This window comes from Narcine bancroftii, chromosome 8 (genome assembly GCF_036971445.1).
Source record: "Narcine bancroftii isolate sNarBan1 chromosome 8, sNarBan1.hap1, whole genome shotgun sequence".
Taxonomy (NCBI): domain Eukaryota; kingdom Metazoa; phylum Chordata; class Chondrichthyes; order Torpediniformes; family Narcinidae; genus Narcine; species Narcine bancroftii.
The window spans coordinates 100,976,253-100,999,617 of NC_091476.1; the positions used below are offsets into that span (position 1 = coordinate 100,976,253).

General features: G+C 42.4%; 1 protein-coding gene and 1 long non-coding RNA gene across 2 annotated transcripts in view; one reads left to right on the forward strand and one right to left on the reverse strand.

Annotated features, from left to right (window-relative positions):
* Window positions 1-23,365, reverse strand: part of igsf9bb (immunoglobulin superfamily, member 9Bb) — a 390,832-nt gene that overhangs the window by 18,350 nt on the left and 349,117 nt on the right. Inside the window, exons 12-13 of the mRNA XM_069896285.1 lie at window positions 17,370-17,493; window positions 5,318-5,493 (exon numbers count right to left, since the gene is read on the reverse strand). Coding sequence (XP_069752386.1) covers window positions 5,318-5,493; window positions 17,370-17,493 — 300 coding nt within the window. The remainder of the gene's footprint in view (window positions 1-5,317; window positions 5,494-17,369; window positions 17,494-23,365) is intronic.
* On the forward strand, window positions 14,271-16,758 carry LOC138741072 (uncharacterized). The gene is made up of 2 exons (XR_011343309.1): window positions 14,271-14,673; window positions 16,469-16,758. It is a non-coding gene; the product is annotated as an uncharacterized lncRNA (long non-coding RNA).

Below are 23,365 nucleotides of genomic sequence, written 5' to 3' on the forward strand. Positions count from 1 at the left end.
CCCAAAGTTCCTCAACATGATTATCCAACTGCACGAAAACCAACAAGGTCGGGTCAGATACAGCAATGAGCTCTCTGAACCCTTCTCCATGCGTGAAGCAAGGCTGTGTTCTCGCACCAACCCTCTTTTCAATCTTCTTCATCATGATGCTGAACCAAGCCATGAAAGACCCCAACAATGAAGACGCTGTTTACATCCGGTACCGCACGGATGGCAGTCTCTTCAATCTGAGGCGCCTGCAAGCTCACACCAAGACACAAGAGAAACTTGTCCGTGAACTACTCTTTGCAGATGATGCCGCTTTAGTTGCCCATTCTATTAAATAATTCTGCTGATTCAGCTCACAGATGACTTCTGTTGTCTTTTGTTCACTGCAACACTTGTTACAGTGGTGAGTTTGATGGTCCAAAATGATTTTTTTGGACCTAGCTATAAATACGCAGAATGCCGTTGTACTCAAGCTACCGTTTTTTTTTGGATATCACAACCACAGATTTGGTTCGAGCAGGCGGAGGCTCAATTCCACCTTGGTCAGATTTCCGCTGACACTACTAAATATTGCTATGTCATCACATCGCTAGATCAGGACACTGTGGTACGCATCATTGTCTTCTTACGCCAGCCTTCAGGCAATGATAAGTACAGAGCTATCAAAGCTCTTATTACTCGTACTTTTGGATTTTCCTGGAGCAACAGGGTGGTAAAGCTCCTTCATATGGAAGGCCTAGGTGATTGCATGCCTTCTGCGCTGAGATGCTGCCACTCATGGACAGGAACAAACCCTGCTTTCTCTATGAGCAGATTTTCTGGAACAGAAGCCAGAGGACATCTGTCTGTTCCTTGCAGATGATGATTTCAGTGATCTCCGTCGACCGGCTGCCCACATGGATGAGCTATGGCACACCAAACAGCGACTATTGATCGTGTGATGGCGCCACGCCAAAGGGCACGATCTCTACTTATCCCTGATGGAGGTGCGGTCTCAGACTGGTGGCGAGAGGCATTGGGAGAGAGCAGTGGTGCTATTATCACCAAAGGTGGGAACTGCTGCCTGCTGGTGCCAATCCCCCTACTCACACCTGGGAAAAAAATTAGGCCAGCTGTCGGTAGTAGCAACGATGGCTGGCCACAAGAGCAGCCTCCTCTTCCTGTGGGATCGGCATTTGGTTCGGCATTTTCTTGCTGACACAGGAGCAGAGATTGCACCCCCCCCCACCCCCACCCCTGCCCTGGATACACATTCTAGAAAGTATGGGGCTTCCCTGACAGCCACCAACAACAGCAGCATCAGAATGTACAGCGTAAGGACAATACCGCTCAATTTTGGCTCTTCCTGATTCAGTTGGTCCTTTACCATTGCCAACATGTCTCAGCCACTGCTGTATGCCGACTTTCTACGAGCACACTACCTCCTAGTGGATCTAAAAGGTTGCTGTCTGGTTAATTCCAAGACATTTGAGTCATTCGCTTTACAATTCCGTGACCCACTTGGAGAATGAGTACGCCAAAATCATGGCAGACTTTCTGAGCATTGTCTCTCCGCAGTTCATGACGGCTCAGCCCAAGCATGGAGTACAGCACTATATCCCGAGGAATGGACAGCCTTTACATACATGAGCATGCAAGCTGTCTCCAGAAAAACTGCAGTTGGCCAAGGGAGAATTCAGGAGAATGGAGGAGATGGGCAAAAGCATCTGGTGGCTGGAGGCTTTGTGGTGACTATTGTCGCCTTAATGAAATTACAACAGCAGATCGATACCCAGTTCTCCATATACAGGACTTTACAGCAAACCTACATGGCGCTAAGATCTTTTCCAAGATTGACCTAGTATGCAGTTCATCCAGATGACATTCCAAAAACAGCCCTCATTACCCCATTCGGGCTTTTCAAGTTCCTCCGAATGCCATTCAGTTTGAAGAACACAGCCCAGACCTTTCAACAAGTCATGGAGGCAATAGGACGGGACCAGGACTTTGTGTTTATGTATTTGGATGACATCCTCATTGCCAGCTGCGTGAAGTTTGTACCAGCAAATTCCTTGCTGCTTTGTGATGTGTCCACTGGACAACCGAGCCGATCATCCCTACCACCTGGCGATGTCGGGTATTCAACGCCATACACGGTTTGGCTCCCCCTTCTATTCGAGCGACGATAAGGCTTATGGCAGACAAATTCATGTGGCATGGATTGCGCAAGCAAGTTGGCATTTGGGCAAGGACACGTATTCCATGTCAAACCCCGATGCAAAGGCTGTTCCATTATATCCACGACGACATAATCGGGCTGTTACACCCGTCCAGAGGTGCTACTCACCTTTTTACTGTGGTGGACAGATTTACGAGTTGGACAGAGGTTGTTCCACTCTTGGACACCTACATTACAGCTTGTGCATGAGCCCTCATCGCTCATTGGATAGCCCTTTTCGGTTTACCTATGGACATCTCTTCTGACAGAGGGGCACCGTTCACGTCTGGGCTATGCACAGTTACTGGGCATGCAGATGCACTGTCCTACAGCCTATCATCCCCAGTCTAACGGTATAGAGGAGTATTTTCATTGACACAAGAAAATAGCTCACATGGCACGCCTCAAGGGTCTGGAGTGGATGGTCGAATTACCCTGGCTTAAGATGATCCATAGAAACAGTACCTCGCTAGATCGCTAGATCAGGACACTGTGGTACAAAAGAAGATCTAGCTACTTCCTCGGTTGAATTGGTGTATGGAGTCCCCTGAACAGTCCCAGGTGATTTCATCCCAGCAGCATGTGGGCAGCTGGAGTCTCCCACTTCTTTACTGACATTCCTGAGAGAGAAAATGGGTGCACTGGAGCCGGTCCCGACCATCTGGCATAGGCTTCCAACTTCCTACGTTCCAGCCAAGCTGAAGGACTGAAAGCATAGGTTTCTTCGCAGAGATGCCCACAGGACGCTATTGCAACGGCCATTTTAAGGTGCTGCGGAATGACACCACCATGTTTGTTCTAGACGTGGGCGGCAAACGAGGTACTGTTTCTATGGATCATCTTAAGCCAGCACATTTGGACCTGGAGCAAACGGTACAGACAGTATGCCCCCGGCACAGAGGGCCTCTGCCGGTCCGTTCTAGCCATATTAGCTAGACTGTGGTGTCACCTTGGAACTCTGGTTCTGGGGGATCATGTGGTGAACTGTGCCACTGCATTATCGAACCGGCGTCCATAGTTGCGGGCCCCCCAGGATTGGGAGTTCCTGGTGGCTGGCGGGCACAAAGGTCTATGGGAAGTGTGCGACTTCCGGGGTCAGGTGATGGAGATAGCGTGTCAACTGTATCTATTTAAACTCCTGCGTAGGTTCCATTAAACAATTCTGTTGGTTCAGCTCATAGATGACTTCTGTTGTGCTTTGTTCACCGCACCATTCACTACAATCTACTCAAATTAGCATTGGTCTGTGCACTATTACAGCTGAGGAAAAATGGAGATGGGAAGTGAAGTGAATAATGAGGAACAAAATACTGTTGTTGGCATTTGTCACAACTGTATTTGGAAATGACTGGTAAGTGTTTAAATAACCTTTGAGCAAACCAAAATTTACAGCCATAACCTCTCCATTTTTTTTCCACAGTAGCTAAATTTGAAACATGTGGCAACTCTTTTTATATGCAAATATTTTGACATTTTCATACATTCCCAGTTGAGGTCCTTCCCCTTGGGAAATCAGTCTGGGTACTTCCAGGTTCCATCTGTCTCAGCACAGCTGATGCATTTCTGGCATTATTTTAACTGGTGATAATATCTGAACAATGTGTGATGCTCACCTCTTTCTTACTGATGGAGATTGGACCTTTTTTAAACTCACTGTTAAACAAGGAACAAATCCTGCGACAGATTGGCAAAGAGATTGTCCTCTGTGCATCTTAGACTCAGCTTTTAATTGCTCAGTAGTTTTGATATATGATTTCCCAATACAGTTTTGTATTGGATGATTCAGAATTGAGGCTGGGGTTTAGGTAGTTCATTCTCCATTGAAAAAAATGTGTCAGCAAACTAAATTATAAGAACTACAGCAGTGAAGGTTAATGCTCTTGTGCCAGTACATGTACTTATCTCAGTTCTCAGCCTCAGTGGTTAATTACTCAGCAGTTTTGATGCACATTGCTTCCTGCAGTCTTTTTAATGAATTCAAAGCTGATGCTCCATCAATGACTCAAAAGACTAAAGTTGAGAAAAACTGATGGGCTTTTATTCGCAATAGGATGACGGCACATCCCTGCTGGTCGACTGCCCTGAATTGAGGAGGGGGCTAAGGGACAGTCACCTTTATTCAGGAGCCTGTGGGAGGGGCCACAGATACCGTCAGCCAATGGGTGTGCCCAGACAGATAAATATATACGTACAGTGGTTTACCACCAAAGCGAAGAATCATCCTGTTATGAGCCCATACCTCCCAGTGGCACTTGCAGAATGAAAATCGGGAAATGTATAGGTTTGTGAGGGTTCCCCTCCCCTGCATTTCCCCTCACCTCCATTGCAGAATTTTGCACAGCCACTCTATGGTGCCATGGAGACAGGATCTGATGACAACATTCATTCAGATGATTCAGCATTGGAACTGGGTGTTTAGGTAATTAATTCTCCATTGAAAAGACTGGCAGCTCAGTTTAACTGTAGTACTATCGCCACCGAAGGAGGTCGCTCCCGTGCTAGGACAGACATAAACCTCATTTTGCTACCTTCTCTAATTTCTGTTTTCAAATTTCTACCTCAATTCCAATCAGACAGTTGCCATCAAACATTCTTTTCACTAACACAACACAGTTTACTTTTGGTACAATGCACAGCCAGCATTTGGTGCTCCAGAGAAGGGCTCAATATAATTTGCTTATATCCTAATTAACCATAATGTTAGAAGCAAATAAATTGCCAGAATGGTAGCTTCATTTTATAAAAATAAGATTCTTTCCAACAGCCACTCAACACTTTCAACAGTTCCTCACAGAAAACCAAAAATTGGCTGAACACATTGGATTCACGCACTCTGCACTTCACACCAGTTAGTCATAATCATAGAGGTCCATGGCGCAGAACTAGGCCCTAAAGCCCAACTTGTCCTTGCTGGCCAAGCCAGACCTATTTGCCTGCCAAAATAGGGCTTAAACTGAATGCAGGTGTCAGTATACCATGGTCCAAAACCACAGTATGGTTTTCCATGGAGGTTTAAAAATGGACAAATTAAGGCCCATAAATTAATCAAATCTAAATTATTTTTGTCCTGCAGATGAAATGATTCTGCAGATAGGAAAAGCATAGTACATACATTAAATAAATGTTACTCACCCAGTGTGTTCACAGTGACAACTTCACTGAAGGGCCCTGTTCCGAGCTTATTCTGTGCGAGCACACTGAACTGATATGCAGTCTCAGCCTCCAGTCCCTCCACCAACAGCCAGGTCAGGCCTGTGGATACAGGCAGCGAAAGCCAGTCATGGGGTCCCAGCATAGCCCTCTTTACCCTGTGGAAAATGCAGAACAAGACAGTTAGTATCCGTTTTTGGCATGAGGCACACTTTGAGGCCAGCTCGCAGTTGGAAAATGGAAAAAGGGTGGTAGGATGAAACAGAATTGAAATCACAGACTCGATTGTGGCAAAGATACATGGTCTACTTCATCAGCCTCTTATTTTATTGACAGAACTGCTCTCCTTTAAATCCCACCATCACAACTGAGATGCAGTAAAGCGTGTTTTTCACTTGGTAGATCTCCCAACAGTAATAGAATATCATCACCAATCTTGGGCTCCCTCTATTCCATTCACTTCCAACTACAATCCAGTTCTGTGCCTCATCTCTACTTTGTGCCATTTTAATAACAAACCATCATCCTGGACACATTAAATCAGATATTTTGAGGAGGAAACATTCTTTCCTAACAATAATATATGTCAAAGTGGGTAAATTAATTTACTTTAAGTTGAAAACCAGCTCTGCTGCTGGTGTGGACCCGGGAGAGCGGAGACATGGTGCTGCTCTACAGGGTTCAACCTCTCGGTCCTAATGTCGACAGGCCCGTACTGGCTTTAAACTGCCTAGTAATTATTTTATTTGAACGCCCATCAGGGCAACGTCCAACCGCATATATGTCCGTGCTCCCGTAATTATTCAGTTACCATGAGCAAGTCTGCAGCAATTTAGAAAAAGTGATCACTAACTATAGGAAATTGTATATCCAAACTGATCCCACTGCCCCACTCTCCCCACAGCCCCGTACAAGTCACCACACTGATCCTACTGCCCTGGTCTCTTACCACAGCCCTGTGTCAGTCCCCACATTGATTCCACTGACCCACTCACCCCACAACCCCGTATAAGTCCCCATACTGATCCTACTGCTCCACTCTCTCCCCACAGCCCTGTGTCAGTCGCCACAATGATACCACTGCCCCATTCTCTTCCCACAGCCGTGTCAGTCCCCAGAATGATTCCACTGCCCCGCTCTCCCTTCAGCCCCGTATAAGACCCCACATTGATCCCACTGCCCCACTCTCTCCCCACAGCCCCGCTCTCTCCCCACACTGATCCCACTGCCCCACTCTCTCCCCACAGCCCCGCTCTCTCTCCCCACACTGATCCCACTGCCCTACTCTCTCCCCACAGCCCCGTGTCGGTCCCCACATTGATCCTACTGCCCCACTCTCTCCCCACAGCCCTGTATCAATCCCCACACTGATTCCATTGCCCCGCTCTCTCCACACCCCTGTGTCAGTCCCAATACTAATCCCTATTTACAAATAAAAAGTTTGTAGATACACTACAGTATCGCATATAGCTTTGCTAAGTATATAATATGGTGTTCACACAGTTCACATTGCATAACACCCAAATTTCACAGAATGTATTGTGGACATTAAACTGTGCGGAGTTTATATATTTATAAATAAGTAAATATCCTACTTATATATTTATTTATCTATCTAAATATTTATTTATTCAATGATATTTTTTATTGATATCCAATTAACTAATTTGAGATCCTGGACTGCGGGGTCTGTGTGCAAGATGATGATGCCTGTGTTCAGTAGCAGCCATAAGGTGTGCCGATTCCAGGGGGGCAGTGGACCAGTGCAGGGCATCAAAAACAGGGAGAAGCCCCCCATATTGAGAAGGTGAAAAGGGTAAGCAGAGGAGATGACCCTACAGGACCAGTGAGGGGCTGCAGGCGACTTTCAGTCAGGGGACCCCTGCAGGCTGTGGAGACTGGCTCGTGGGAACCAGGTTTCAGAGCCAGGGATTCAAGAAGGTGATAAGGGCAAGAAGAGCTCCCAAAGGGCCTCTGGCTCTGAAGGCCTCCTGATCATGTGTGGAAGGTTTGGGTCCGGAGCTCGGGTGGCCAATGAATCGAACAGAAGTCTGTGTGATTCCAGAGACTGTGAAAGCGCTAGAGGCAAATTCATGGACATTCAGTAACTCTGAAGGGATTTTCATTTGCTTCTCTTACTGCCAGGTGACACTAACGGTAACTTTTTGTCTGCCTTGTACCAGGAAGATGGCAATTTAATGTAATATTACATGTTCTGTACTATTCTGTACATGACAATAATCTTTTAATATTTCGAAAAGCAGTGAAAGGCTTTGTTGTGTGTACTTTCCAGGCAACCCATACTTAAATATAACAGGCAGTACAAAATAAAGCAGAATGGCAGAATGTGGCATTACAGAGAAAACTGGAGTAAAACTGCCATGACGATTAGGAATTGTGCAATTAACAGATCATATTTTATACATTAGAAGTCCTTTCAAACATCTGATAACAGCAGGAAAGAGGCTATCCTTAATCTGGTGGTGGGGCTTTAAAAATCATGTACCTTCTGCCTCATGAGTGAGTGGGGATACAAGAGTGATCAGAGTTCGTTATCACGTTGGTTATTTTCCTAAAGCCTTTGTGAACAATATCTAAATCATTTATACAGTAAAGACTGGTGCAAATGTTGAAAGTTAGAAAAGCGTTCATATAAACCTTACTCAAATTAAAGTATATGGCACCTTGAAATTACTGGGCTCCAGTATTTTAGAATATATTGGATTGCCAATTTTTGCAAGTTGGAAAGACAAGGCCAATACATCAGTAAATCAATTAATCTGAATCATTACAGGATCTTACTGGTGGCTGATGCATTACAGGTCAAAGAGCTCTCATCAGGACAGGAAGCTTGTTCAAGATATATGAAATGAAACAATCAAGTCTGCAAATGCCGTGAGTCGGAGATGTCGCAGGCTCCGGAGATATATTAACTGTTTTCTTTTCCAACAGATGCTCTTATTATTCTGTTCCAAGCAAATCCTTCACAGTCTGAGGGGCGACCTTTCAATAGAACCATAGAATATTACAGCACAGAATGCAGGCCCTTTGGCCCTTCTAGTCTGTGCTTGGCCCAACCATCTAGGAACCTGAGCTTCAAATTCTTTGCTCAAGTTTCTGGTGTCATTCTCAGAACCATTATGCAGAGCCCTCCCTTTGTATTTTAACCCACACAAACTATGGAAGAAGATTTCTGTTACTTGATCAGTGCAACAGCATAGAAAATCCTTTAATTTTTTTTCAGTATTATATTTTAAATGTTAAATGAAGACATACAGCACAGTAGCAGGTCCTTTTAGCCCACAAGCCAGTGCAGTCCAATAGACCCAATTGACCTACAATCTCCGGTGCGTTTTGAATGGCTGGAGAAAACTGGAGCACTTGGAGGAAACCCATGCAGACACGGGAAGAACGTACAAACTCCTTACAGACAGCGTGTGATTTGAACCACAGTCACTGGTGCTGTGACAGCATTGCAGAACCAGATTTAATCACATGAGTGAGACAGTGAAATGTCCCCTTGAATGCCTGCATAATCTTGTTTGCAGCAAGGAGGTGTTAGGGTGGTGATCAGCTGGAAATCACTCCCTATAAGAATGTGGTGACAATCAAGGCTTTCAAAAGGGAGCCATTATTCCTTGAGGAAGAATAAACTGCAGGGTCAAGAGAAAAGAGCTGGGGAATGGTACTGATAGGATTGCTCAATGAGGAGCTGACAAGGGCTGAATTGCCCAAATTGGCCTCTTTTTGGGTTATACTGGTGCTATAATTATGGACCTCCATAATTCAAATTTTCCACTTGAATTGAACAGAAATATACGATTAGAACCTCTCTCATTGCACACCCTATTGATCTAGTGTAGTACAGTGGAAAATAAATGCATAAATCAAATGTTTCATCAAAGTGCCTAGAATAAATCGAAAATATTAAACCAGAGGTTTACTTGAAAATCTGCTCAGAAGCTGCAATAGAATAACTTATCTCTCTGGGCTCCTTCATAGTTAAATTTAAATATAAATTTAGTTTTATTTAAATTTAGGCATACAGTATGGTAATAAGCCCTTTCAGCCCACAAGCCTATGTCACCCAATTAACCTACAATGCCGATATGTTTTTGAACAGTGGGAGGAAGCTGGAATGCCAGGAGGAAACCCCTGCAAACACAGGGAGAATGTACAAACTCCTTATAGACAGCGCTGGATTCGAACCCCGGTCGCCAGCGCTGTAACAGCATTGCGCTAACCATGCCGCCCAGTTGTGAGGTCCCCTTCACATCTGCTGCTCGACTTTTTGAAATGAAGGAAGTAGACTTTCAAATTTACCACAAAGCATCCTGTCTGCATACAGACTTTGCCTTTCATACTGACTAGTGTGAAAGTCATTACATGGCCGCCTTACAATCAGTGGTACCTACAGTGATTTCCATTTTAATGAAATTAGATAAAGAGAAAATATAGCAGGTTAGTTTAACCTTTGATAAAATCCTCTGCCGATAAATTACTTCACTGGCACAGGGGCACACAGACTGACAAGGGCTCATTAACTGATGTGTCACAGCTGGTTATGCTGCAGCACCACAGCTAAAGCTTGAATGTAGATTTCCGACTAACAAAAAAAAACACTGTGTGACCTCCAAGTGATATTTCAATGCATTATTTTTTTTCGCCGGGTGGGGATTGGTTAAAATTCCATGCCAGACTTTTCAAACCAATGTTATTTTGCAGAAGGTGCTTCTTTTAATAGTTCTTGATCTCATCTACAATTGTGGTTTGCTTCCAAATTACATTTTTTTTAAAGAAATCCAGAGACATTCATTAGCACAACCTGGAATAGGTGGCCATTGAGCTGAAGGATTGAGATATGTTGCCTTTGATCTAGGATGTCTATCCTTCAGTCGATATTGACTGTGAGCTGATTGAAGCTTACAAGACAAAAGGGAATTTGATGCATACTCAAAATTGCAGGGCTGTGGGGAAACTAAGGGAACAGAATTAACAGTGCAGCCCTTTCAAATTCTATCTCAGGAGCAACGAGTTGAATAGCTATATTGGAAATGCATAAAATTATTAGTTACACAGAAATACAGCTCCATCAATGCATATTTTGTATCTGCTTCAATAAAAGAAAAAATTACATTTTGCTTCTTTTACATCTTCAGGATGCCCCAAGAGTGCTCACAGCAATGAAGCAATAACAAATATCTTAAGTGCAGTTACTATGGTAACAGAAAGAGAACCAGACCATTAACCTGTCACACCCACCTCAAACTGGCAATGATGGGTTACTGTCCAATTTTACACCCTATCTACGGAGAAAGGTAATCAAACATAACAATAGATTCAATTAGATATTTATTGTTGCAAATATGGACGCTTTAAGGATGGATTCTGCATTCTCACTTTCTCAAAAATAAAGTGACGTTTTCAGGAAGCCTCTAGCAGATGTACATCTCGTGTCTCTTGAGCCATTAATTTTAGAATGAACAAATCAGGATGAATGTGATACTGATTCTTTGTTCCTGGGAGAATGACTGCATTGTTGTGTTTTATTATTTTTCAGCAATGTGCCCTGAACATCTCCCACTCACAAAACCTGGGAGATTTCGATGCACCAGTCCACTACTAAAATATCTGTGCACGTGGAACCGTCGAAATGCCACAGTGGATCTTTTTATGGGTCAGGAAGTGTGGGGTTTTGTCCAACGTCAATATTGAGCTACACTGCAGAAAAGGCCATGCTTATTTGAAATGGCAGTCTGAGTGCGTAAGTTGCCCTTGGCAATTTTGAACAATAGCATCAAGTGCTGTGGTATTCTTATTTTCCTGAATTTTATTTTCAGCAACCAAAGGTAAAATATTGTATCCTATGAAGAGACACTGATTGTGTCCACAGTGTTTAGGACTATTGTAGACACAACACCACATCTCCATCGGGCACACAAAACTCAAAACGGTCAACCAGTTTACCTATCTCGGCTGCAACATTTCATCAGATGCAAGGATCGACAATGAGATAGACAACAGACTCGCCAAGGCAAATAGCGCCTTTGGAAGACTACACAAAAGAGTCTGGAAAAACAACCAACTGAAAAACCTCACAAAGATAAGCGTATACAGAGCCGTTGTCATACCCACACTCCTGTTCGGCTCCGAATCATGGGTCCTCTACCGGCATCACCTACGGCTCCTAGAACGCTTCCACCAGCGTTGTCTCCGCTCCATCCTCAATATTCATTGGAGCGCTTTCATCCCTAACGTCGAAGTACTCGAGATGGCAGAGGTCGACAGCATCGAGTCCACGCTGCTGAAGATCCAGCTGCGCTGGGTGGGTCACGTCTCCAGAATGGAGGATCATCGCCTTCCCAAGATTGTGTTATATGGCGAGCTCTCCACTGGCCACCGTGATAGAGGTGCACCAAAGAAAAGGTACAAGGACTGCCTAAAGAAATCTCTTGGTGCCTGCCACATTGACCACCGCCAGTGGGCTGATATCGCCTCAAACTGTGCATCTTGGCGCCTCACAGTTTGGCGGGCAGCAACCTCCTTTGAAGAAGACCGCAGAGCCCACCTCACTGACAAAAGGCAAAGGAGGAAAAACCCAACACCCAACCCCAACCAACCAATTTTCCCCTGCAACCGCTGCAACCGTGTCTGCCTGTCCCGCATTGGACTTGTCAGCCACAAACGAGCCTGCAGCTGACGTGGACATTTACCCCCTCCATAAATCTTCATCCGCGAAGCCAAGCCAAAGAAAGAAAAGACACAACACCAAAAAAAATAAAACAAATTTTTTACATTAATTTTAATTTAGACATACAGTATGGTAACAAGCCCTTCTGGCCCAATACCCCAATTATCCTAAGACCCTGGTACGTTTTGAAGGGTGGGAGGAAAAGAGAGCACCCAGAGGAAGCCCTCGCCGACATGGTGAGACTGTACAAGTCAAGGTTATTGTTATCTGATTGTACAAGTACAACCCAGCAAAACAGTGTTCTCCAGTCCTCAGTGCAAAAACACGCAGACACACAACCCGACATAGCACATATACAGACAAATAATACATATGCAGAACAAATATTTCATCTATACAAAAGATAAGTAACTATTGTTTCATGAATACGAGAGTCTCAGATAGTTAGTGTGCACAGTTCCTTTGGTTGTTCAGCATTCTCATTGCCTGGGGAAAGAAGCTGTTCCTTAGCCTAATACTCCTGTATCTCTTCCTTGATGAGTGCAGCAGAAAGATGCTGTGTGTAGGGTGGAAGGGGTCCTCTATGATTTTGTGTGCCATCTTCAGACAACGTTCCCAGTAGATCATGTCAATGGGGGATGGGAGAGGGAGACTCCAGCGATCCTCTTTGCTGTTCTTATGGTCCTTTGGATTGACCTCCAATCCATTTCTCTGCAGCAACCATGCCACACTGTGATGTAGCTTCCCAGGACTTTCTTGATAGAGCTCCTATAGAAGGATGACATAATGGTGGCTGGTAGCCTTGCCCACTTCAGTCTTTTCAGGAAATGCTTTCACTGTTGCACCTTCCTGACAAGTGAGAAGATGTGTGTCCATGAAAGTGAACTCCAAGGAATTGATGGTCTCCATGCTCTCCATTCTCTCTACTATAGAGCTGTTATGTGTAGTGGAGGGTGGTCTTTGCTGGTCCTCCTGAAGTCCATGATCATCTCCTTCATCTTGTCCACATCAAGACTCAGGTTGTTACTCTCACACTACATCACAAGATTTTCCACCTCTTCTCTGTAGCACGAGCGTCTTTGTTGCTGATGAGACCAATGGATGAGACGATGCAGTCGTGGGTTAGTAACCTGAACAGCAACAGGCTGAGCACACAGCCTTGATGTGCACCAGTGCTTGATATTTTGATAACGGTCCAGAGAGACTGTGGTCCCTTTGTTAGGAAATCCAGGATCCAGTTACAAAGAGGGGTGTCGAGTTCCAGCGAGGATCGCTTCTACATCAGTCTCTGGGGAATGGTCGTATTAAATTCTAAGCTGAAGTCAATGAACAGCAGCCTGGCATATGTGGCATCGTTCTCCAGCTAAAGTGACAAACTCCCCAGAGAAAGCACAGGATTTGAACCCAGATCGCTGTTGCTGTGATATCACTACACTAATGGTGTCACCCTTTCCACAATGTTAAATGCTACTACACTAGAGTTTTTATTAAAAATTGATACTAATTCATAAAAGGGGATATTATGGAAATTGGGCTAAAAAGAAAGGAAAATCTTAGAGGAGATAAGAGGTAGAGGGGGACACAGCCACAGATAATGGAGTAATTCAAAAATATGTTCAAGTGACCGGAACTGAGGTAAACAAATTGTCTGCAGATAATGGAAAACTGGAGCTGGCCTGGGGACATTGTGGCCACAATTGGAGGAATATAAGCAAGAATGGTATAGAGATACAGAGGGAAAAGTGTTGAGTGATTTGGTAGTAAGATTAACAACTATAAAATTGAGAGCTTAGCTAATTGAGAACCAAATTATGGGCAGAGATTGAACGGGGATGAGTGTGAGTTTGGGGGCTTATACCTGAAGTTTGGGAAGCGTCATGTGATGGTGGCAATGAGAGGCCGACGAGGGGATACGTCATTTCTAGAGATGACAATGTATGGTTGAGAATTTCAGCAGGCAGCTTATCTAAGGCAAGGCCACATCATAGAGATTGAATTGCTTTTCCCCAAAATATGTCCCCAGACTACAGGCAGGGAGATGGAATCATTCAGAGGCTTGGGAATGTAAATTGTGATGGGAATAAAAGTGGATGATTTCAGTCTCCTGTAGCGAGTGGTGCAATGAATAAAACACAACAGAAGTTGTCAGTGAGCTGCACCAACAGAACTGTTTAATGGAATCTTCGCAGGAGTTTAAATAATTACAGTTGGTGCGCTATCACAATCACCCGACCTCTGAAGTCAGGCATGTCCCAGAGGTCTTTGTGCCCCCCCCCAGGAATTCCTGATCCTGCGGGGGCCCCAACTACAGACGCTGGTTTGATAATGGAGTGGCTTAGTTCGCCACCTTCCCCAATAATTAGTTGCTAGGAATTTCTGTTCATCCAGTGCCATTTACCCAGGATAATCAGACAGTTGGATTGAAGGTCATTGTAACATTACTGCAAAGTTTCATCAATTTCATCTTCGTACATTGCTAATGCACTACAGTGCATCCACAAGAACAACAACGTGCATTTTTGACACACACTCACATTCTGTAATGGTCAGCTTGAGAGGATGCCTTAAATCTAAATGGAATGGAGTAATGAAGATGCTCCAGTGACCAGAATTGGATGGATGTAGGATTGGAGGAAGACACAAAGAAGTGAGTCTGACTTATTTATTTTGATAAAACAGTTTGAGAAAAATGATAGATTTAGAATTAAGTGGATCAAGCTGCTCTTTTTGTAAAGTTTGACAACCCCCTCAGGCATGTTCAAAATCTACAGGTGCTAGAAATTAAAAGAAAACTAGAAAAAGCTAGAAATACTCTGTAGTTCAGGGTGCATTTATGGAAAGAGAAACAAAGCTGCTGACTACGTCCTGCATTTTCTGTTTTTCTTTTGGATTTCAGGCATCTGAAGTGTCTTTGATTTTTATGTACTGCACTTGGTGATTTTGCTGCCACTCCCCTTCCAGAAATGTCTAATCTGAAGAAATTATGGTGCTCTCCAATGGGATTTCCATCTGTCTGTCTTGCCTTGTTCATCCTTGGTTCTGAAGAAGGGATTTTGACCTGAAACATTAACTCTGTTTCCCTTCTGATAAATGTGGTCTGACCTGTTGAATATTTCCAGCATTTTCTGATTTTATCCCACAGAGAAGTTAATTTATATATTGAAAATTTCAGGCATGGCCCCAGGCACTTGGATCCACTGATCCTTTTATGTTATACCCATTTTCTATTCCCTCCATATTCCCAAATATTGCTCCCAGATTCCCCCACATACCTGCCGACTGGAGGCAATTAACCTTCCAATTTACATATCATTTGGACATGGGATGAAACATATGGCATCACAGGGGACAATAGAAACTCTACACAGACAGCATTGGAGGACAGGATTTGGACTATAAAGCCAACACCACATTTTCAGCTGCAGATCACCTTTCTAGAGGATTTAGCAATATAGACAGGGATGCCCATAGGAATTTAGTTTTACTGCTTTTAGAAATACACATACACATCCCTAATGCAAACAGAAGTATGTAAATATCCTATGAATTTGATTTTGAGAGCAATTCAGTGATTTGTCTTTGGATGTTATCCAAATATTTCCAGGAACCAAGATTAGATTCACAGACTTTCAGTCAGGTACAGGGTTAATCTCTCTGATCTCAACTTCAGAACACAACTAACATTTCAGTCAAGTCACACATCAGGCAACCTTTCAGGATGAGGTTGCCAATGGAATCTTGGAAGAGGGTTCAGCATCATTTCACAAAGGATGTTGCAAGCCAACACATGGCGGAAATTGCTCATCTGGTGGTCTAGGAAACTTTGAACCCAATACCAGAAGCCTTTAACTTCCAAACAGTCTTTCAGCCACTGATCTTAAACTAATACCCTCTTGTGGTATATATGACAAACCCTGCTTATCCATCTTATTGTCGGCTAAAGCACCTCAGAAACCCAAAGAAAACACACATGCAGGAGGTGGTAAAATATACTCTCGATATGAAACTGAAGGTAAGTACGTGAAGTTGACAGGCAGTGCCTTGAGTCTGCCACACACTATCTATAATTTGTCAGTGTGGCCAATTACATTACGAGTTCTTTCTTTGGGGAGACAGAGAACAAATAGGCATTTTATATTCTGCTCCCATGTCTTTAATTAGTACCTTATAATCCTCTGAATATTTACTAGGCATCTTGAATGCCTAAATCTCTGTGGATTTCTTTAAAACTGTCATTGTACATTGGTGTGAGAATCATTGTGTGCCCACACAACATTAATTTAAAATGAGTCCAAGTTAAAGGCAGCAGTTTAAATATAAGATATCTGGTGTGATATTTTAATCTTGCCCTCCACTTGACACAGAGTCCTTAACCCAGTTTTCCCAGTGATTTCTCTTGCTTAAAATCTGGTTATTTGATTATTTGTATTCCATTGTTGCAGAGATGAACTCACTGTCAGAATGATGTGAGGAAAGGATTTTATCGGAGTACAGCTGGTGCTAGATTAAAGGCACCACTGCATTGTGATGGAGGACAACGCAAAGAACCAATAAAATTATAAATGGAGTACGTAACACCATCAAACAAAATCAAAGAGCTTTCAAAATGCAATCCACAATTCTAATATTCCAAATATTTAACATACTTTAAATATATAATTGGTGTCTCCAGCCAGTGACAGGAGGAATGTAACCATTACATTAATAAAGCAGTAAATATCTTGAACGTTCACACTTTGTCTCATTCAATTGTGCTCTGCCACAGCAAATGATATCAAAAGGTACCACCACTTTTATTCGAGGAGGCCCCCACGGTGTTTCCCATAGGGTGGTAATGGACTTTCAAGGGTGGTGTTTTTGCAAGCAAAAAAATGGTGGTAAAATGAATTAGGATGATTCACCAAGGCATTAACATTTTACCTGCAAGATCAAGACTTGAATGTAGTTGAAACAGTGGGGATAAGAGCTACTGATTACAGGTTGAATAAGTCTGTATAATTGCATGGTTACATGGGCTAAGAAGCTGCACTCTACTGCAAGCATAACAGGACAGCTCGATCAGAAAAGAATGATAAAGAACAAATGAAATGTCATGGCAGTTAGTAAGCCCAAAAACTATTAAGCCCACAGAGCATCTTTGCTCTAAATCAACAGCCTTCAGTTATTCAATTGCCAAGCAGTGGACTTTTTACCCCCTCCATAAATCTTCGTCCGCGAAGCCAAGCCAAAGAACAGCAAAGAGCAAATTATCATAGGAAAGCCCCTAATGCATAAAGAACAATAATTGGAAGCAAAGAATTGAGAAAGAAATGGTGGAAGGCAAGGCATGCTGGGATGACTCACACAGGGCCATACCAGACTGTGAATGTCTGCTCATATCCACCATCATAACCCGGATCCCAGGAGGCATTAGCAGAGGTCATCGTGGCTGTGACCCGAACATTGGTCGGAGCATGTGGACTTGTGCCTGCAAAGAAGAAGAAAAGTGAAAACTTAAATCTCACGGTGCCAGCATTTATCTAATCTACTAAATCCGTTGTCATGAAAACACATGATTCCATTGTAATATTCCTTGTTTTCCATATCTTACATAAACACACTAACAAATACATTCTTTTAAAATAACTAGAAAGTATATAAAATAGTTTTTAAGAAAAGGTACAGTGGATTCTTCCACCCAATGATATGTTACCCACAGAAGAACAATGGTGTAAGCCTACAAAGCAGACAGAATTAAAAGATAGGGAGCTTTATTACTGGAGAAAAGATACTGAGGATTATGAACAAGATTAGGAATAAGTTTGTTATCCTAATGGACTTTTCCAGGCATTGTAACGGAACATTATCTTTCATTGTTTGACCCAGTATCAGACAACATTCAGTTGTGATTTAGCACTACCATTTGATCGCAGCCAAAAGATAAACATTGCAATCAAAGTATTCCAGAATAAAATAAGAGAGTTGGGGGCAATTTCCAAGCTAACAGTCTTGTAAGCAAATTAGCTGATGGGGAGAGGGAGTCTGCGTGAAAATTAATGATGTGGGACTAAGTTTCAGGAGACGGCATCCCTCAGGTGCAGTTGAGATGTGGATTGTGGAAAGGTGAAGCATATTTATTTTGGGGGTTAGTTTTGGCATATCCAGGAAATAAGGATTAATTTCAATAAATTGATCAAAGCAGCATGAGGTGGAACATTGTCGGGATGTAAACTTTTCAATATATGGCTATGAGTTGTGAAATAAATGAAGACACAACTGAACAGTTCATTGAAAGGAGCAGACTGCAGAAAAGCCCCCGTGCTAAACTTTAGGAGGACTCAGCCCACAAGTATGACAGACAAGGCTGAAGCATTTTCTGCCATGTTCAATCAGATGTGGTGTGGGGGTTTGGCTTCCTCCTGAATTCTTCACCATCACAGAAGCCTATCTTCATTTGATTCATTTCACTCTGTGTGAGGTCAGGAAACATCTGTAAGCATTGATGTACATCAAAACAAGAGTCTCTGATAAAGCAGCACCCCGACTCAGCCAAGGAGCAGCTCAGCCAAGGAGCACCATTACTTGGACGACAATAGCAAATACTGGAGGACATCTGTTTAAGGTGAGTGGAGGATAGTTTAGAAGAGAAGTCAAAAATAGTTTTTTTTTAAACTGAGAGGGGGCCTGGAATGCATTGCTGGGAGAGGTGGAGATGGCTGGTACATTAAGGACATTTTAAAAACTTTTATATGGGCACATGGATGTAAGGAGAATAGAGGATTATGTGTGTGAGAAAGGGGAAAAATTAGATTGTTGTGGAGAAGGTTTACATAGGTGGGCTGAAGGGCCTGTATGGTGAGGTAATGTTCCATGTAACACTGGCATCTGACAAACAATATTGAAACCTCTCCAGATTGGTTCTGTTCATGAAAAGCAAATTGAATCTGGCTAATTATTACCCAATTAATTACTATTTCCACAGTTTGCACTTCAGTTATCAGCAAAGTGATGCAAAATTTCATAAATAGTGTTTCCAAGCAACAATGAACTGCTCACCATTGCCCAGTTGGGGTTCACCAGCATTCCTCAGCTCTATGCTTCACCACAGCCCAAGTCTAAGAACTGAAGTACGGAGGTGAGGTGAGCCTAACATTGAGATCAAGGCAGGACTTCACTGAAGGTGGTCAAGTGGTGTTGGCAAAACTGCTGAGGGCATCATGTAGAAAATAGTCAATGTTTGGAGTTATATTACGTACAAACATGATGGTCCTGATTGTTGGTCGATTATCCCAAGATCATTTCAGATTTTGCTAAAGGTTCCAAGATCCAATCACCATCAGTTGATCTATCAATTCCTTTTAATTGATGTATCATGTAGATATACCACAAAGAAACAGGCTCTTCAAGCCACTGAATCTGCACTGCTCATTAAGCATCAGTTTATATTAATCCAACAGTAATTCTATTTTTTATCTATTTATTTAAATTTAGACATGCAGCACAGTAACAGGACCCTCGACTCAGGAGCCCGTGCTGGCCAAATACCCCAATTAACCTACAACCCTCATATGTTTTTTGAAGGGTGGGAGGAAACCAGAGCACCTGGAGGAAACCCACACAGACCCAGGAAGAATGTACAAGTTCCTTACAGACAGCGCTGGATTCAAACCCTGGTCCCTGGCGCTGTTACAGTGATGCACTAACTGCTATACTAAATGTGTCACCCATAATTTTCCACAATATTCTTCCAGATTCTCCCCTTTTGCCTCTCTGAATTTCCATTTGTCTCACTCATTGCTCTCAAAACCATTTTTATGGGTTTGAGAAACAATTAAAAAGGGATACAAGAATGAAACAGTAAGGGTGGAAAGATCTGCTATTTCAACTTTTTAGCTGCTTACTGCCAAACAGGAAATTAATAATGGTCTTTACAGAGTCTAACAGGATACAAATGAAAAATCTGCCAAGACTTTCCAATCCTAACACCATACATAAACTTACATGGATGACTGAGGTTTGAAGATATTCTCCACCACACGTTACTGGTTTAAACCATATTGTATTTTTTCTTTTTGTTACAAACAAGTACACTATTGCCTGCAGAGATTTGTTTACAATTTTGGTTACAATTCTACTGATGATACAGTTATGTCTCAGTGTGTAAATTAATTAGGCAAACATCTACCAATGTGAAAAATGTCTGAATAGTATTCTAAATCAGCCATCCTCCACATGGACTGAAATCATAAAATAATTTTTGTGCTTTATGTAGTCGGTAGGAGAGAAGTATGGAAGAAACCATCTAAACGTGACTGCTTCACAGGGAAGGGGGCCCATAAACTTTGAGCAGGGTCCTAAGGGGAGCCATAGCCAAAAAAGGGTTGAGAATGGCTGTTCTAAATCACATGACACTAGCTCCAAGGGAACAACAAGAAAATACAATTCATAATGAGCAGAAACTCATCTAAATTCCAGTAGCTACCTGAAAAAATGGTGACAGAATATAACCTTGACGAATGAGAGGAAGTGTGCAGGCAGCATTCAGTCAAGTATGAAATGAAACAGAAAGCCTTTGCTGTAGAAGTCACTCTTCTCGTAAAACCCTCATAGATAATGATTGGTCTAAATTGAAAAGTCTCTTTGACATGCTATCAGGAGGTAACTGGCTACTTCTCCAGCTATCTTCACAGATTCAGGGTGGAGTGAAGAACAAGCATACACTGCTATTTCACCATGAACAGGAATGCAGAAATAATTATAGAATTATAAAATTATGTAAAAATAAAATATAAACACAAACACTTCAACAAAGATGAAACCTGTGGGAAATTATGCTGAGACAATGCACTCTGGCACTCCGCTTGTCAGCAGATCAAGGACAGTGTGAAGGACTTAATCTAAAATGACTCACATACTTCAGTGCGTCTAATTCAAAGATATTGAAGGATGCCCTGACTTAGAATGTGGAATAGATTTCTTGCAAGATTAAATTTTCCCTTTGTTAAGATGTTCTTGTAATAACGACATAACCAACATTTGTAACATGACGAGGATGATTTCCTCTGTGGTTTCTTTCTTTGGCTTGGCTTCGCAGACGAAGATTTATGGAGGGGGTATTGTGCAGCAAAATGGTAAACCTGCTAGTGTGCAAAGTTTCTTGGACATAGCACAAAAAATTACATTTTCCCTCATATGTTGTATGTGGTGAATGAACCGCTCTCAAGATAGCAGATCTTATTAAGAATGCTAATTTTAAAATAACATTAATTACAGAATTAAAATGGGAAAGATAATCTACAACTAAAGAATATCATGTTCTGCTTTAACTTTCAGATAAGTGAGTGACCAGTGGACTTTTATCAATATAGAACAGCAGATTCTTATATTGAAAGATTCACAGTTGGATTTCATTACTGCAGTCCTGTAGAACCAGAGGAATTAAGACACAATATGATTTAATTTATTTTATTATTTTTAGTTATTTTGACTGCACTGGTTAATATATATTATTTTCCACAAGCAATAATTGTTATTATGTTAAATAAATGGAGATGAAAACTTAATTTGAACAAATTAACTAATAAAAAAGCCACACAGAGAAAATAAAGCCCCTCATGGGTTTCCTTGCTCCTCCTGATTTTACACAAGTTAATATTTCAATGTCGTAAAGATTTTTTTTTACACAAGATCCCTTTGAAATTAAAAGTTATGTTGTCTGTGATTAATTATGAAGATGCTGCTTCGACTGGCAAAGATGCTATCTCATGAAGTAATATTGCACTGCAGGAGGTCATTTGGCCCATTTTAAACGTGCTGACTCTTGGAAACTGATAACCATTAGTCCCATTTCCCAGCACGTTCTCGCAGTCTTACTACCCAAACCATAAACTACTCTGGCACCACAAAATGATCTCTCTGAATGATTGAAATGTTTCTTTTCTTACACTAACTGCAACTGTGAATATTTATTATCTACCAATACTTAATATTTATTATCTTTTCCGTACCAGGGAAATTCAATGCATACTATTGGAGTTTTTTTATAGAAGGTGTGTTTGGCTCTTGCAAGTAGAATTTCGATCCATAATATATTGTATTTTTTTGACAATAAACTCATTACCATTGTCATCATTCTTTATCAAGAAGATACATTTAAATTCCTTCTGAAGATTACCTCTTCCATCCACTTTAACTTCTCTTGCTTATCGGCTTTAGATTGGACCCACATAGGCTGCGGTCGATGTGGTCAGGGGACCAACACGGGCTGTAGACTGCTGGAGACTGGCTCATGGGAAGCAAGTATTGGAGCCGGGATTCGCGAGGGTGTGGAGGGCAAAAGGGGATCGCGAAGAACCTCGGATGCTAATAGTGTCAGAGTTTGGATCTTGAGCTCGAGACGCTGATGAGGGATTGAACAGGAGTTTGTGTGGCTGCAGAGGCTTTGGGAGGTCTGGAGGCAAATCCACGGACACTCAATGTCTTCAAAGGGACTCTCTTTTGCCTCTCTTTCTCTTGCATGATAAGGGGTGCCAGTCTACATTAATGGTGACTCTTTGTCTGCTTTATGGTAGGCAGAGGGCAATTTCGTATAATATTACCCGGCAAGAATTTAAAGTTGTGTGGTGGAAAGTTTGCTGACCAGCTGCATCACAGTCTGGTAATGGGAACACCAATACCCCTGTGTGTAAAGCCCCCCAAAATGTAGTGGACACAGCCAGCACATTATAGGCAAAACCCTCCCCACTATTGAGTACATTTACAGGGAGCGCTGTTATCAGAGAGCAGCAGCAATCATCAAAGACCCTCACCACCCAGCACACGCTGTGTTCTCACTGCTGCCATTAGGAAAGAGGTATAGGGGCCACAAGACTCGCAGCATCCGGTCCAGGATCAGCTGCTGCCCCTCCTCCTTCAGATTCCTCAACAATAAACTCAATCAGGGACTAATTTAAAAACTCCTACTTGTTAACTTTATTGATTATATTTTCTCTCACAGTCAGTTTGTTTACATTCGTTATCTGTATACAGTTTTTTTATTATTTACATGTTCAAGCTGTGTGTAGTTTATTTTTTTGCACTACCAATTAGTGGCAATTCTGCCATGACCGCAGGAAAAAGAAATCTCAGGGTTGAAAGTGATGTCATGTATGTAATCTGACAATAAATCTGAAATCTGAATAAAGGAATGTTGAATCTTGCGATTGCAGTTTATCAGAGTCAGCTGAGATATCCTCGGACATTATGTAAATCACAGTTGCTGACAAACACCAACCTGAACCATCTATTCTCAACTGTTTCTTGGCCATGGCCTCCTTGAACTCTGCTCAAGGTTTATGGGCCCCTTTCTCTGTGAAGCAGTC